Source organism: Enhydra lutris, unplaced genomic scaffold, assembly GCF_002288905.1.
Source record: "Enhydra lutris kenyoni isolate GAN:26980312 unplaced genomic scaffold, ASM228890v2 scaffoldscaffold92, whole genome shotgun sequence".
Taxonomy (NCBI): Eukaryota; Metazoa; Chordata; class Mammalia; order Carnivora; family Mustelidae; genus Enhydra; species Enhydra lutris.
In genome coordinates this window covers 1,597,106-1,611,938 of record NW_019154176.1, presented here as the reverse complement: position 1 = coordinate 1,611,938, position 14,833 = coordinate 1,597,106, and the positions used below count along the sequence as shown (strand labels likewise).

Sequence of the window (14,833 nt, the reverse complement as noted above, 5' to 3'; positions counted from 1 at the left end):
GTGACTCACAGCTCTGTGAATGTATTAAAAACAGTTGAGTTGTACATTTTAGGTTGGGGAATTGTACAGTATGTGAATTATATCTCAAGCTCTTACCAAAAAAGTCCTCTGAATAAAGTCCGTAGCCAACAAAACGCATTACCTGGCCTCTGCCAAGCCAGCCAGTGCTCCTCTCGCACTCACAACCATACCCGGCCACACTGGTCTGCCCTCGCTTCCCTGAACACCACAGGGCCCTTGCACAAACTCTTCTCTGCCCCTCCTCCCACCCCATGGCCACTCAACATTCATTCTTCCTTACCTTTAGATTCAGCATTGCTTCTTCAAGGGTGTAGTCTCTGGTCCCCATTCGGGGCTGGCTGCCCCACGAGAAACATTTTCCCAGCACCCCACTCTCTCCCGTGTCGGTGCTTGTTCAGTATCTGTCTCTCGGTCAGATGGAAGCACCGGGAGGGTATGGAAGCACCGGGAGGGTAGGAGTGCCTCTGTCCGGTGGACTCAGGGTATCCCCCTGCTGCCAATCACAATGCTGATATGCTGACCTTGAGACTGCTTTGTGAGCACACCAAGCTTATTAATACCTCAGAGACTTCTACTCTGCCCGGCACGTCTGGCCCCCCTGAAGCCCCTTGGCAGCTCCTTGTCATGTAACCTCCTTAGAGCTCTTCTGTAACTACTCTAAACTCCCTATCACTCTAGTTGCTCCTTACTCTTGTTTTGTTTCTTCACAGCACATGCCGCCAGTTGAAATCACATTATTTTATTGTTATTATTATCCCTCCTCTCTCTCTCTTTTTCAGAAAATCAGCTTGGTGGGGCGCCTGGGTGGCTCAGTGGGTTAAAGCCTCTGCCTTCGGCTCAGGTCATGGTCCCAGGGTTCTGAGATGGAGCCCCGCATCGGGCTCTCTGCTCAGCGGGGAGCCTGCTTCCTCCTCTCTCTCTGCCTGCCTCTCTGCCTACTTGTGATCTCTGTCTGTCAAATAAATAAAATCTTAAAAAAAAAAAAAAAAAAGAAAATCAGCTTGGCAATAGACCCAGAATAGCCAACCTAATATTGAAGTAGAAGAACAAAGTTGGAGGACTGATGCTCCTTGACCTCAAGACTTACTATAAACCTAGGGTGATCCAAATAGTGTGGTACTGGTATAGGAATAGATAATAAATCAATGGAACAGAATAGAGAGCCTAGAAATAGACCTGCACATATATAGTTAACTAATCTTTGACAAAAGAGCAAAGAAAATTCAATGGAGAAAGGAGACTTTTCAACAAACAGTGCTGGAATAACTGGACAGCCATGGGCAAAAAAATGAGACACGGACTTCATATTTTCACACAAACTAACTCAAAATGCAGCACAGACCTAAATGTCAAACACTGTCAAACTCCCGGAAGATATCATAAGAAAAATCTAGAAAACCATCTTAAGATATACTATCAAGAGAAAAAAAATTGGTAAGTTGGACTTCATTAAAATTAAAAAACTTCTGCTCTGGAAAAGACGCTGTTAACAGAATGAAAAGATAAGCCACAAACTGGGAGGAAATCTTTGTGAGACACATGCATGATAAAGGACAAGTATATAATATATATATAAATGTATATAATATATATATATATAATATATAAAGAACTCTTAAAAGGGGCACCTGGGTGGTTCAGTGGGTTAAAGCCTCTGCCTTCAGCTCAGGTCATGATCCCAGGGTCCTGGGATCGAGCCCCGCATTGGGCTCCCTGCTCAGTGGGAAGCCTGCTTCTTCCTCTCTCTCTCTGCCTGCCTCTCTGCCTACTTGTGATCTCTGTCTGTCAAATAAATAAACAAAATCTTTTTTCAAAAAAAGCACAACAAAAAACCATAAGGAAACAACCTGATTAAAGAAAGGGCAAAAAATCTGGACACCTCCCCCAAGAAGACATATGGATGATAAATAAGCATATGAAAAGGTGTGTAACTTCATCTCTTCAGGAAACTGCAAATTAACACAACAATGAGATACTACTAGACTTATCAAAATGGTGAAAATCCAGAACAGTGACAACATCAAGTGCTGAAGAGGATGTGGAGCAAGAGGAACTCTCTTTCATTGATGACAGGAATGGAAAATGGCACAGCCACTTTTGAAGCCAGTTTGGCAGTTTCTTACAAAACTAAATATATTCTTATCATATGATCAAGCCATGGTGCCCCTTGGTATTTACCCAAAGGAATTGAAAAATTTAAATCCACATGAAGACCTGCACATGAATATTTATAGAAGCTCTATTCAGAACTGCCCAAACTTGGAAGCAACCAAGATGTTCCTCAGTAGGTGAATGGATAAACAAAGTGTGGGACATCCAGACAATGGAATATTATTCGGCACTAAAAAGAAATGAGCTTTCAAGCCATGAAAAGATATAGAGAAAACTTAAGTGAAGGTGAAAGAAAGGTGCTAAGTGAAAGAAAGCTCCAAGAGAGCAGAAATTGTTATTTGTTCACTGCTGCATACTCTGCATCAGTGTCTGGCCAAAACAGACCCTCAAGAAATATTTGGTGAATAGATAAATGTACAAGACAAAAACTTTTTTTGGTCATCCTTGATGCTGCTCTTTCAGCTCCAACAACTAATCCATTAGCAATTTCTGTCAATTCTACCTTCTTAAATATATCCAGAATCTGACTTCTCATCACCACAATAGACCCACTATGGGCCAAATTGGAGTCACATTGCCCCTAGATGTTTCCAATCGCCTCCTCACTGGTCTCCCAGCTTCTACTCCTGCCCTCAACAATCTATTCTCTACGTGGATGCCAGAGAGAGGCTTTTAATACCTTAGTCCAGAGGACTTCAAACTTCTAGAAAGGGCCAGATAGTAAATCTTTTCAGCTTCGTGGGTTCTGTAGCCTCAGTTGCAAAAATCTGTCTCTGCAGAAGCAGCCATGACAAGTGTGGCTACATTCCAATAAAACTCTATTAACAACAGCTCTTGCCATGTCACTCTATTCCAGACCTTTTCATGGGTTATTAAGACCCAAAGTCCCATTACCTGCCTGACTCTATCTCTTACTTTCACCCCCTTTGGCTCCTCCAGCACAGTCCTCCTCCCAGACATTGCAGGTGCTGTTCCTCTGTCTAGAGCATAGTTCTGCCTATCCTCCTGGTTCATTTGTCACCTCCTCCAGGAAGTCTTCCCTAACCTTCTGATCTAAACTGGCACTCTCTCCTATTCTGCGCCCCCCCCAGCATTAGCGTCTCCTGACTATATATTCCTGAGTTTAGTTTGTCTCCTCCTCCAGAGTGTCAGCTCACTGCTGTGTCCTGGCACTTGGAACCATGCCACGCACATGGCAGATGTCTGACCAGTACACAGAGCAAATGCACCCACAGCAGACACTAGCAGGGTCTCGTGGAAGAACTGGGTGAATGAGAAGGACGCAAGGGTCTATGTGGACCCGTCGGGCAGGGTGCTTCCTCACCTAGCTGACCCCCGACCAGCTTCGTCTTCGCGGCTCTCCTCGCCCTGCTGCCGCTCCTTGCTCTCCCCCAGCGCGGGGAGATCCTGTGGATCCTGGTCCTTGCATTCTACGTGGGGCATGTCCACCTGTGAGCACAGCCAGCGCTTGAGAGGCCAGAGGGGGAAGGGCGAGAAGGGGTCAGGTCTCCTCCTACCGCCCTTTCGACCCCGGGCACCTCCGTGTGCCGCTGCGAAAGGCCGGGGACCCCCAGGAGGGGCGCGCGGGGCGGGGACGGGCACCACGAGGTCGGGGACGTGTGGTGGGAGGGCCCTGCGCTTGGAGCGCCGGAGGACAGTGGCGGGGAGACCTGGAGGGGTTGGGGTGAGGTCAGGGGCGCCGGGAGGGGCGCTGGGCTCCTAACTGGTGTGTGCGTCGGCTCGAGTCCTCCGAGGAAGGAGAAGAGGTAGGAGAAAAAGAAGACAAGAAAGGGGTGCAGCGCGTGGATATCTGAGCCTTTCTCTACCCTGCTCCTGCCACTCGCCATGCGTGGGAGTCTGTCCTTCTGGCCCGGGCTGTCAGCGTGTCGGTCACACAGTCCCGTCTGTCAGTCAGGGCCTGGTCAGTCAGTCAGGAAATCAGACCCGGCCAGGAGAGGCGTGGCCCCGATGCCAGGAGACAAGCGGCCAGATTCGGGTCCGCCAGGGAAGCCCGAGATCGCCGCCGTTCCCGCCCGTCCGCCCGCTCGCCCACCCTCCGCGCGAAGGAAAACAAGCGTCGCTTACTCCCTGTCGCTCCATCCTGTCTTTTCCCGCCTTCTCCTTCGTACCCTCTGCGCACGCGCTAGCTCCGCCCCCGTCTTGCCAGGCCGCCGCGCACGTGCTGCATCACGTGCTCCTGGTTCCGCCTCTTTTTGAGAACTTGCCAGGCGCAGCGGGGCGGAGTCGGCCGTTAACCGGCGGTTGGGCTGTGCCAGAGGCTTCGCGCGCAGCAGGGGCCGCCCGGAGGAGGAGGTGGTCTGTGTGCCCACGTGGGAGGATGCCGGGCCCTGCATGGGTTGAGGGAATCGAGCAGTCTCAGATTTCAGTTCATCTGCGCTGACCCCCAAGAAGTCTTTGCAATAAAAAATCCTGACCGTGGCTGTTCTTATGACCTGTTGTCTTCAGTGAAGTATTTATGCAGTATCCCCTTGAATCAGTTACCTGTGCGCTCTAAAACTGTAAACTCCTTAAAAGCATGGCAGGTCTGGCCTTTAGAGTTGGGCCCATATCCCTTACTAATAATAGTAATAGCAACAATGCCTTAATAGTAACAATAATGATGGGCACCTGAGGAGCCACAGACTGGGAGAGAATATTGCTAAACATGGATCTGAGAACTTACAGCCAGCATTTACAAAGAACTCTTACAACTCAATAGTAAGACAACTTAAAAATGGGCAAAAGATTTGAATAGGCGTGTGCGAAAGTCCTGAAGTCCTGAAATGGGAGCAGACTCAGTGTGCTTGAGAAGCTAGGCCTGGCAGGGAGGGAGAAGAGGGAATAGGGGAGGCTGTGAGTGGGGGATCAAAGTTGGGCAGGGGCTGGGCTCGGGGCCAAAGCAAGGGGTTGGGGTTTGCTCCAGCTCACTGGTAAAGTGGAGCTGCGCTCTAGGACACCTGTCACTGTCCATGTGTGAGAGGCAGCAGGAATCCTGTGCAGGGCTCTGTCCCCGGTCACGCAATGACTAGGGCACCCATGTTGACACCTACATTATGGAGAATGTGGTTTGAATCTGGTCTCTTACCAGTGAGAGGGGCTGGGGGGCAGGGCATACAACTGCCACCCATTCTCAAAATCCATTTTTGCCTGTAACTGAGGCAATAAAATCTAAAACGGACTATTCTAAGGGTTGCAGACATAAACTTCTGGAACACAAGAGTTTAATAAACAGCAGCTAACATTAGTATCTTGTGGCAAAGCCACAACGTAAACAAAATGTACATTCCTGCAGCATCAGATTTGAAGATTTGCAGATTATCTAGGAGAAAAATCTCAAAAGATTCACTGGTAAACACGCGCATGTGCACACACTCATTGAAAAGAAAAGCAACACACAATATGCAGGACGATTTTTTTATGGTGCAGGGTCTGTTTAACTTCTGAAAATAAAATCAAACCTGTCTTGTTTAAGTAACATATATAGTAGCAAAAGTTTTAAAAACACATGAGAAGGAGAAACGCCAAATTCAGGAGGGAGCAATCTCAGTGAGGTGCTGGCAAAAGGAACTAGGACAAGCCCACAGGGTCTTCGAACCATTAGTCACAGATCTAAAATGCAGAAGACCCAAAACAAATGTAGTCCATGCTCAGATTTGACCCAACTGGGGGGCGGACTCCTAAGTGCTTGCTGCATTAGGCTTTATGGTTTATGCTCAGTACACTTCACCTTGCCCACCCACCCTCACTTTTCTGTGGTTTTACCCCTCTCTCCATTTCCGTATTTATCTGTTTACATCTCCAGTGTACCCTTTCCCCCAGGTCAGCTCCCCAGGGCAGGGACCTGAGTCCGCTCTCCCCTTTGCTGAGTCTTCAGCTCAAAACACGGCTGGCAGTCAGAAGGTGCACATTTGTTGCATGAATATTTTTCTGTATGACTGAATTATTTAATTTGAAATAAAGAAAAAAAAAATCGACCAAGTAGCCCCTGTGAGATTGGTATGTACACACACCCAGGAACCAGAGAAACCCACAGCCTCAACTGCCAACTGTGCTGGCTGTAATGGCGGCCCCAAGGTTCCAGAAGTACCGTTCCCATTTCCAAAAGTGCACCGACCCTGAAGACGTGGGGGTGAGGAACCTGGAGACTTTGAGATTTGCTTTAAAATATTTCTACAGAAACAGAGAACGCACTCACGGCTCAGTGTGGATTCAGGAAGCTCTATCCTACTCATCTTCCTCCTAGGCGCTCCTATGAAATTCTTAGGAGACTGTGTTTTTAAAAAAGAGTACCTTTTTAGGGGGAGGACAGAGGGATGAATGGGTGGAACACAAAGGACTTTCAGGGCACTGAAAATACTCTGTGTTACCCTAACAACGGACACGCAGCATCACATCTGTCCAAACCCAGAGAATGTACAACACAGAGCGTGAAGTGCACGAACCATGAAGTGGCGGCAGTCAGCAAGTCTCTGGAGTTCATTCGTCCTTATGAAAGGCACAGCTTTGGTGGGGATGTTGATGGTGGGGAGGCTGTGCATGTATGGGGGAAGCGTAGATGAGAAATCTCTATACTTTCCACGTAATTTTGCTGTGAACCAGAAACTGCTCTTTTTTTAAAAAGAGGGGGAGGAAGCAAACTTAAAGAAATGCTTTCGGGGGGAAAAAAAAAAAAGAACACTTTTTTTTTTTTTAAAGCTGCCCCCACCCCGTCACCTCACCATGCCTGGCTGCCAGGGGGAATTGTGGCACCTGCCTTGGCCTTCCCCTCTCATATGCCCCTTCCCCAGGGGTGGAAGGACTTCTGTTCATCTAGGGTAGAGCCTGGCACCACCAGGTGATCGGTAAATGCTTGACGGAGCTAGTCTTCCCCAAGGGGATCTAGCCCAGGCAAGCCAGGAGCTCCTGAGGATCCAGGGCCCCCAACCCACCGCTCCTCACACCCAGGCGTCTAGCACTCCTCCATCCCTAAGGAAAGGCATCATTATGAAGACAACTGCCCACTTTATTAGCCAGTGGCTGGCCTGCAGGGCTCCCTAGGGCCCACCTTCATAGGTCAAACCTGCTACTTGCTCCCTTGCCCCTGGGACCTTGGGGCAGGTGCGGAAGAGGAGATACCAGGGGTGGGAATGGGGGGTGGATGGCCTCACAGAGGCCTTATAAATACAAGGAGGTCTCTGGCAGGGATGCTAGGGAGCTGGACAGCTGGGGTTCAGGGAAAGGCAGGCTATCCAGGGTGGCCCATGTCACACGGCGCCCTGTGTCCGTGGGGGCCCCGGTTCAGCATCCAGGCGGCACAGGGGACTGTCATACACCATCTGCAGGTTCACCTTGTGGCCCACCAGCTCCCGGATATTGTTGATGCCATATTTGATCATTGTTGGGCTTGGGGTGGGGAGGAAAGTAAGAAAACAGTTTTAACGCTGTATCAGGCCATGATCTCCTCTGATCAGGCTCTCTCTGATGGTTCCCACCTCCTTAAATGCCCATGTTGTTCCCAAGGTTCTCAAGGCCCTGAGTCATCCGTCCTGTCTCTTCCCCACCCTCCTCTACCCCCTTCCTCCCTCCAGCTACACTGTCCTCCTCAATGTTCTCCAAATATAACACATACATTCCTGCCTCTGGGTCTTTGCACTGGTTGTTCCCACTGCCTGGAACACCCTTCCCCAGATGTGCCCCCAGCTTACCCTTTCACCCGCCTCTGGTCTTTGCTCGGATACTACCTCCTCTTTGGAGCCTTCTGACAATCCTGTCTGCTTAGCCTTCCCTGTGTTCTCTGGACAGCACTTGCTGGCTTCAGACACACTCTGAGCTTTATTTGTTCAATTTACTTATCTTGCTGACTGCCACCTTTCTCACTGCACTACGAGCCCAGCTTTGCAGAGGCAGGGATGTGTGCTGTCCTACTCCTAGTACAGGACCAAGCATACAGCAGACACTCACTAAAGGCTTGTCGAATGAATAACAAATGGATGGGGCTGAAGTCTGCAGGCCCCCAGGCCCCGCAAGGCACCTGTGTGGCAGCCAGACACCCTGAGTGGTTTAGGCACTCACCGCTCCAGGGAGAGGCCCCAAGCAATGACTGACACGTTTTCGGGGAGCCCCATGGGCAGCAGCATCTCAGGGCGGAAGAGCCCAGAATTCCCGACTTCCACCCACTTCTTCAGGCCTACAGGGGTGGGAGGACAGGGAAAGTTGTGTGGATGATGCTGGCTCTGGCAGTGATCTTGGCAGTGGGCCTGGCAGTGACAGGGACCCAGGCTGAGCTGTGGGCAGCCTGAGAAATCCCTCCCCACCCCAGTACCAGGCTCCCCCCTGACCTTGATGGTAGCTGAACACCTCCATGCTGGGCTCCGTGTACGGGTTGTAGGCTGGCTTGAAGCGCAGCTGGGTGATACCTGGGCGGGGGAGACAGGGGAGCAGAGGGCTGGGGGTAAGCCTGGCAGCATGGGATCCTCCCATGGCTCCACTGCCACCGCCCACCACAGCCTGCCTGCCTACCCAGCTTGGTGAAGAACTCCCGCAGGACGCCCATGAGGTGGCCTAGGGTGAGGCCATGGTCAGCCACCACACCCTCGATCTGGTGGAACTCGGCTAGGTGTGTGGCGTCTAGGGTCTCATTTCGGAATACACGATCGATGGAGAAGTACTTGGCCGGCGCAAAGGGCTTCTAGGGGTGATAGGCAGGCCAGGCCCGGGAGGAGGTCAGAAGGTTGACAGGACAGCCCCCTGCCTCCCCCACTGCCCAGGCTGAGCTGCACCTTCTGGGCCAAGCGGTAGAGGGCACGGGCGCTGGCCGACGTGGTGTGTGTGCGCAGCAGGTTTTTCCGGGCCTCCTCCAGTTTCCACGTGTATTTGTACCTTCAGGAGGACAAATGGGAAGTCTGCATGTGGCACTCAGACCCCCCAAACCTTCTTCCCCCACCGACACCCTGAAGTCTTGGTCCTGTCTCACCCCTGTGAGCCGTAGCCACCCTGAGAGTGGGTCCGCTTGACCCGATGGACGTAGTCCATTGGGAGCTGCAGGGCCTCAGCTGGATCTGGGCAGGACAGAGCATCATCTGGTCAGTCAAGCAGCATTTCTCAAACAGCCACTGCACAGAGGACAGACAGCAACATGTGCAGCTCCCATCCTTGCCATTCACAGCAGCCAGAGGGTGCCAGGAACACCCAAGTCAGTCCCATCCCCACCTCTGCCCAGAATCCTCCCATCTCCTGGGGTGTGGGGGTGGGAGGTGGGACAAAGCTCTCTCTTTGGCTACCCTGTCCTGTCACTGCCACTTTCTAGTTGTTCACTCCCTCCAGTCACAGGGCCTCCCAGATGATCTGTGAGTGTACCAGGCACATTCCAGCCTCAGGACCTTTGCATAGGCCTTTCCCTCCTGAACTTTCCTTCCCATATATGGTTCTCTCCCTTATCTCCTTTGGCCTTTACTTAAACAAAGACTTAATTTTAAGCTGACAGCCCCAACCCCTTCACGCCAGTTTCCACTGTGTTTACTACCATCTTGTATTACTGCACTTGCGTACAACTCAGGATTTAATAAGTATCTATCCCACCAGGACCACCAGGACACAGGTCTCACCAGGGCAAGAACTTCATGTTTCATTCATAGCTATAACCCAGATGTTTAACAGAGACCTTGGCACACAGGAGGGGCTTAGCAAATGTTTGTTGCGTGAATGTGTGAATTCTTTTTTTTTTTTTTTTAAGATTTTATTTATTTATTTGAGGGAGAATGAGAGTGAGAGAGAGCATGAGAGAGGAGAAGGTCAGAGGGAGAAGCAGACTCCCCAAGGAGCTGGGAGCCTGATGCGGGACTCAATCCTGGAAGTCCGGGATCATGACCTGAGCCGAAGGCAGTTGCTCAACCAACTGAGCCACCCAGGCGCCCGAATGTGTGAATTCTTAAGATCCCTTTCCAGAAACATCGATTTTGGTGCACCCGAAAAGCTTGAGATCAAATCCCAGCTCCACCACGTTTGACCTGTATGACTGTGGGCAAGTGATGTTCCTTCCCTAAGCCCCAGGTTCCTCCTTTGTAAAAGAGAGCGAACACTGCTACCTCCTACAGTTGGCAGGAGAATCAGAACAGAGACTGGTATATGGTGAGAACTTAGTAGACTAGAAATGAGGGACTTTTAGAATTCAGGGGGACAGTGCATGTCAAGGTGGCACCTCTATGATGTGACCTGTCAGCAGAGAACTGCCTGGCAGAGCAGGCAGGAGCCATGAACTGGGCAGGAGGGGACGTGGGAGAAAGCCACAGAGGTCACTGGGACCAGCTCACACCGCCCCAGCTGGCCACGCCGAGGATGGAGTTTATTCTGTAAAATGAGTACGCCACTCCGGAAAGTTCTGCCCGGGCCTGGCGCCTCTGATGGCCTGGCCAGTTCCACCCACCTCGGAGGAAAAAGGTGTCATGTTGGTCACGTGCCGGGTGCTGCTGGGGCTGGAAAAGTGCATCAAAGTTCCAGAAAGAGCTCTCAATGAAGTTGTCAGTCGGCATCTCTGTGAACCTGGAGGGAGATGCGGCCTGACTGCCCTGCCTGTGCCCAGTGGCCGGGCCACCCCCGGCCCCACCACTGACCCCGTGCTCACCCCATCTCCAGGAAGATCTGCCGGAACTGCGTGCGGACCTTGAGCAGAGGATGCAAGTGGCCGCTGTCTGGGAGGACGCCATGGGCCAAGAAGTTGTATGGCTTGAAGGGCCGGTCCCGCCAGGAGCCACTGTTGAGGCATGCAAGGTACGTGGGCCTGGTGAGGGCTGTCCTCCCTCTCCGACCTTCCTCAGTTGCTGGGGTCACCCCCTACCTGGAGATCATCTCTGGGCTCAGCTCTGTCTCCTGCTTGGAGATGCTGGTGCTGAAGGCACTGCCTTTGTTCACCCAGTAGGTCTTCAGGGTCCTGTGGCCAGAGAGGAGGAGGGGACGCCACGGTCACCTCCTTCAGGAGGCTTCCTTAGATCTCCCAGCTGACGCTGACCCCAACACCAACCACCAAGTCACTCTGCCTTATTTTTCTCTTGACATTCATCATCACCCGAGATCCTCTTACTCAGCCCACACCTACATCTGTCTGTCGCTCACTTACTTACTCAACAAATACTTAATGAGAATCTACTATGTGCCAGGGTCTACTCAAAGTACTGAGCATACAGCTGAGCAAGAGTAACAGGTAAACTCCTGAGCGTTTATTCTGTGCTGGCAGGCTCGACTCCACTGAAATCATCCCACTACCTTGTGAAAAAGAGGCCATTTTACAGAAGAGGAAACTGAGGGCCAGAAATATCAGGTGACTTGGCCAAGGTCACACAACTAGTAAGTGCCAGAGCCAGGACCTGGATCGGGCAGCTCTCCCCCGGCCTATGTCCCCATAACTGCTATGCCACTTGATATCTCACAGGGTACATCAGCCCTGGGAGAGCAGTGCCCTAGGCCTGTCTAGGATCGGCAGTCAATAAATTCCGGACACTGGAATCAGAGCTGTAAAGGAAGGAAACATGGCACTGGTATGGAAAGTAGAAGTGAGGAGCTTTTATGGAACTCAAAGGGAGACAGGGTGTCAGGATGGCAGAGGTTTGATGCCCAACCTGGCTTAAGGGAAGACCATTCTCGGCAGAAGTCATGGCATAAGCAAAGGCCCTGAGGTGGCATGAGCCTGGCACAAATTCTTGACAATCACGTGGTAAAGCAGAGCTGGGAGGACACTGACAGCACTGTGGCCCAGTCTGGGCATGATGACTCCATCCCCCACAATTCCCAGGACCAAGTAGGTGACACGGGATGGAAGGGAGGGGGCACCCACTCACACTTCAGTCAGCAGCTTCCTCTTCTTGAGCTCACTCCTCTCCTTCTCACCCAGCTTCTCAGCCTGCCCGCCCTGGACCAGCTGGAGCCGCCGCTGCACCTCATCGTCCACATTGTCCACCTGCCGTGATGATGGGTGTGAGAGACTGAGAGGGTCAGGGGCCCACTTGCCCATCTGCCCCCCTGCACGCAGGGACTCACCACTCGGAACACCCGGGGCCCGTCGGCTGCACTCTTGTCCACGCGGATCCACTTGTTGGACATGGCCTTGCTGAAGCCCACCTTGCCGCTGGACAGCCGCTGGGGGAGCGAGGCCGCAGTGAGTGGGGCACGAGGGCCACCTCATCCCATCACTTCCCTAGGCCTCACTCTTAGGACCTTACCATGAGCTCACTCTGGGCCAGGCCCTCCTGGGGGATGCTGTGAAACACCCGGGCCTCATGGCTGCCCTCCCGGGCGATCTCCTCGCCCTCGGCAGTAAGCTCCCAGCGCTTGGTGGAGCGCAGCTCGGCCTCAATGACCTGCAGGGGAATGGCAAAGGGAAGACCCACAGAGACAGGGTTCAGATCCAGGCACGCCCTCACCACAGCACCCGGGTTGCACAGTGCCTGAAGACAGTTTCACATCTGAGAGGCACATCCCAGCAGAGTGAGCACCCCTTGCCAAACCTCCGTTTTCCTTCTCTGACACCAGGATAATGACAGAGACAGCTCACACCTCTCAGGGTAAAGTAAAATATTAAGAATGGTATCGACCAGAAAATCAGTTCTATTACTTTTGAATCTCAGAAAGATTTTTAAGGCCCCAGTTCACCCCCAAGTGAACTGATTCATCTCCACATTTAACATGTTGGCCATCTCAGTGCCCAGAGTGTCAGAAAAAGGCCCCCAGGTCCATATTACACACAGGAATGCAAGGCTCCGTGATGAGGATGGGTTCAGATCCAGCTCAGAGGAGCAAGGCTGGGTGGAACCCACAGGACCCAACTCCCTCTCCACTCTAATTCCCAGCGCTGCTCCTCACTCCCTGTGTGACCTTGGGAAAGTTGCTTAACTTCCCTGAACTAGTTTTCTTAGCAGCAAGAGAAAGGTGTGATGGGCTCTACACCATCTACTGAATTAACCTATGGAAAGGACCTAGAATGTTTTGTTACCATCACTGTGTTAGACTGAGACATGATAAACAGCCACTATTTAACCTTCTGGAACCAACACAAGTCAATTTCACATCAATCAAGGTACTGAGGCTCCACACACCTGCCCTCTCTGCACTGATGAACTCAGGCTCTAGAGCCTGAACGCTTAATTTTTTCTTCTTTTTAAAAAAGATTTTATTTATTTGTTTGACAGAGAGAGACACAGCAAGAGAGGGAACACAAGCAGAGGGAATGGGAGAGAAAGAAGCAGACCTCCAGCACAGCAGGGAACCCGATTTGGGACTCAATCTCAGGACCCTGGGATCATGATCCGAGGCGAAGGCAGACGCTTAACGACTGAACCGTTCAGGCGCCCCTGAATGGTTAATTTCAAATCCAGGTTTGCCTGTTCCTTCCAGTGACACTGATCAAGTTACTGACCAGTGCTCACGTGTCCAGTCTGCAAAATGGAGAGATCAGTACTACTATCCTTGGGTAGTGACAAGAACTAGATGATAAATAAAGCCAAGGCCAAAGTGGGGCACAGAACATGAGCTTGATGAATATGCAGCCCAGTTATATTTTCTGATTTGTAGCCCCAAGGATCCAGCCTCCTGGGTGGCCCACAGGCCTCTCCGAATCTTCCTCCTATGACTTTATCACTTTTTTTCACTTGTCCAAGTCAGAAAGGCAGGGCTTCATCCATGCTCTCCCTGCCTTGCCATGGATCTCCTTTCGCTCCCTCTCCTGAATCCTCTCTCCATTCCACCTGCCTCCCTAAAACCAGACACCATGCCCTCTAGCTTGGGGGATGTGCCAGCCTCTGCCTTCCTCCCCTTACCACCAGTCCTGCCCCTGCCAATCCTTCCTCAAAGAGATGCAGATAGGACACACATCTGACTGGCTCCAGCTCCTGCCATGGTTCTCCAGTATCCCCAAGAGATAAAGACCTACGAGGCCTTGCAAATCTTGGCTCTACTAAGGCCTTTTTTTTTTTTTTTTTTTGACAGACAGAGACCACAAGTAGGCAAAGAGGCAGGCAGAGAGAGAGGAGGAAGCAGGCTCCCCGCTGAGCAGAGAGCCCTATGTGGGGCTCGATCCCAGGACCCTTGGATCATGACCTGAGGCGAAGGCAGAGGCTTTAACCCACTGAGCCACCCAGGCGCCCCTACTAAGACCTTTCTACATCTATTTCCCATTTCCTGCCATTGATCCCTGGAGCTTTCCTCCTCAGTGCAGAGGCCTGACTCAGCCGTCACCTCCACGGGGACATTCTCCTTGACTCCCAAGCCAGGGCCAGTTGTCACCTCTGGGTTCCCTGTACTTCCTCCATCGGTCTGAGAGTCATCTGAGCGTCTCCCTCATTAGACGGCAACCTCCGTGAGGGGCAGCGACAGCGCCTCCTTTTCCACCATCGTGCCCTCCCTAACGCCTACCATGTCTCAATGGGCATTTACTGAGTGCACAACGTCAGTGCTTCTGGGCTCTCACTTGTTGCCTGCGGCGCGCAGGCAGGACTCCCGAAGGATTCTTCCGCAGACAGGGCCTTGAGGCGCAAAAGCGAGGAGGCCCGGCATCACCGGCACAACTCACCTCGCCCAGCGCTTGCAAGCTCTTCACGGCGCCCACCACGGCCTGGTGGTCCACGCCCAGCTTAGCTGCCAGCTCCGCGCTGTCCAGGCCGCCATCGGCCGCCTCTAGCTGCCGGAGCAGCACCTCAGCCACTGGGCCATCCGCCATGGCTGCTGCCAGCGTGCT

General features: G+C 52.0%; 2 protein-coding genes across 2 annotated transcripts in view; both read right to left on the bottom strand.

Moving 5' to 3' along the window:
• The window catches only part of LOC111162520 (synaptonemal complex central element protein 2), a 16,315-nt gene extending 9,677 nt beyond the window's left edge, over positions 1 to 6,638 (bottom strand). The window contains exons 1-3 of the mRNA XM_022526988.1: positions 6,576 to 6,638; positions 4,219 to 4,481; positions 3,458 to 3,600 (exon numbers count right to left, since the gene is read on the bottom strand). Coding sequence (XP_022382696.1) covers positions 3,458 to 3,600; positions 4,219 to 4,233 — 158 coding nt within the window. The 5' untranslated portion in view covers positions 4,234 to 4,481; positions 6,576 to 6,638. The remainder of the gene's footprint in view (positions 1 to 3,457; positions 3,601 to 4,218; positions 4,482 to 6,575) is intronic.
• LOC111162517 (phenylalanyl-tRNA synthetase alpha subunit) lies at positions 5,534 to 14,833 on the bottom strand. Its single transcript, XM_022526985.1, has 13 exons — positions 14,669 to 14,833; positions 12,324 to 12,461; positions 12,142 to 12,240; positions 11,943 to 12,061; positions 10,946 to 11,038; positions 10,733 to 10,861; positions 10,535 to 10,650; positions 9,086 to 9,170; positions 8,892 to 8,991; positions 8,632 to 8,800; positions 8,451 to 8,528; positions 8,185 to 8,299; positions 5,534 to 7,515 (listed from the first exon to the last, which is right to left on the bottom strand). Exons 1-13 carry the CDS (start codon positions 14,813 to 14,815, stop codon positions 7,377 to 7,379), a joined length of 1,527 nt encoding a protein of 508 aa, XP_022382693.1. The 5' UTR covers positions 14,816 to 14,833; the 3' UTR covers positions 5,534 to 7,376.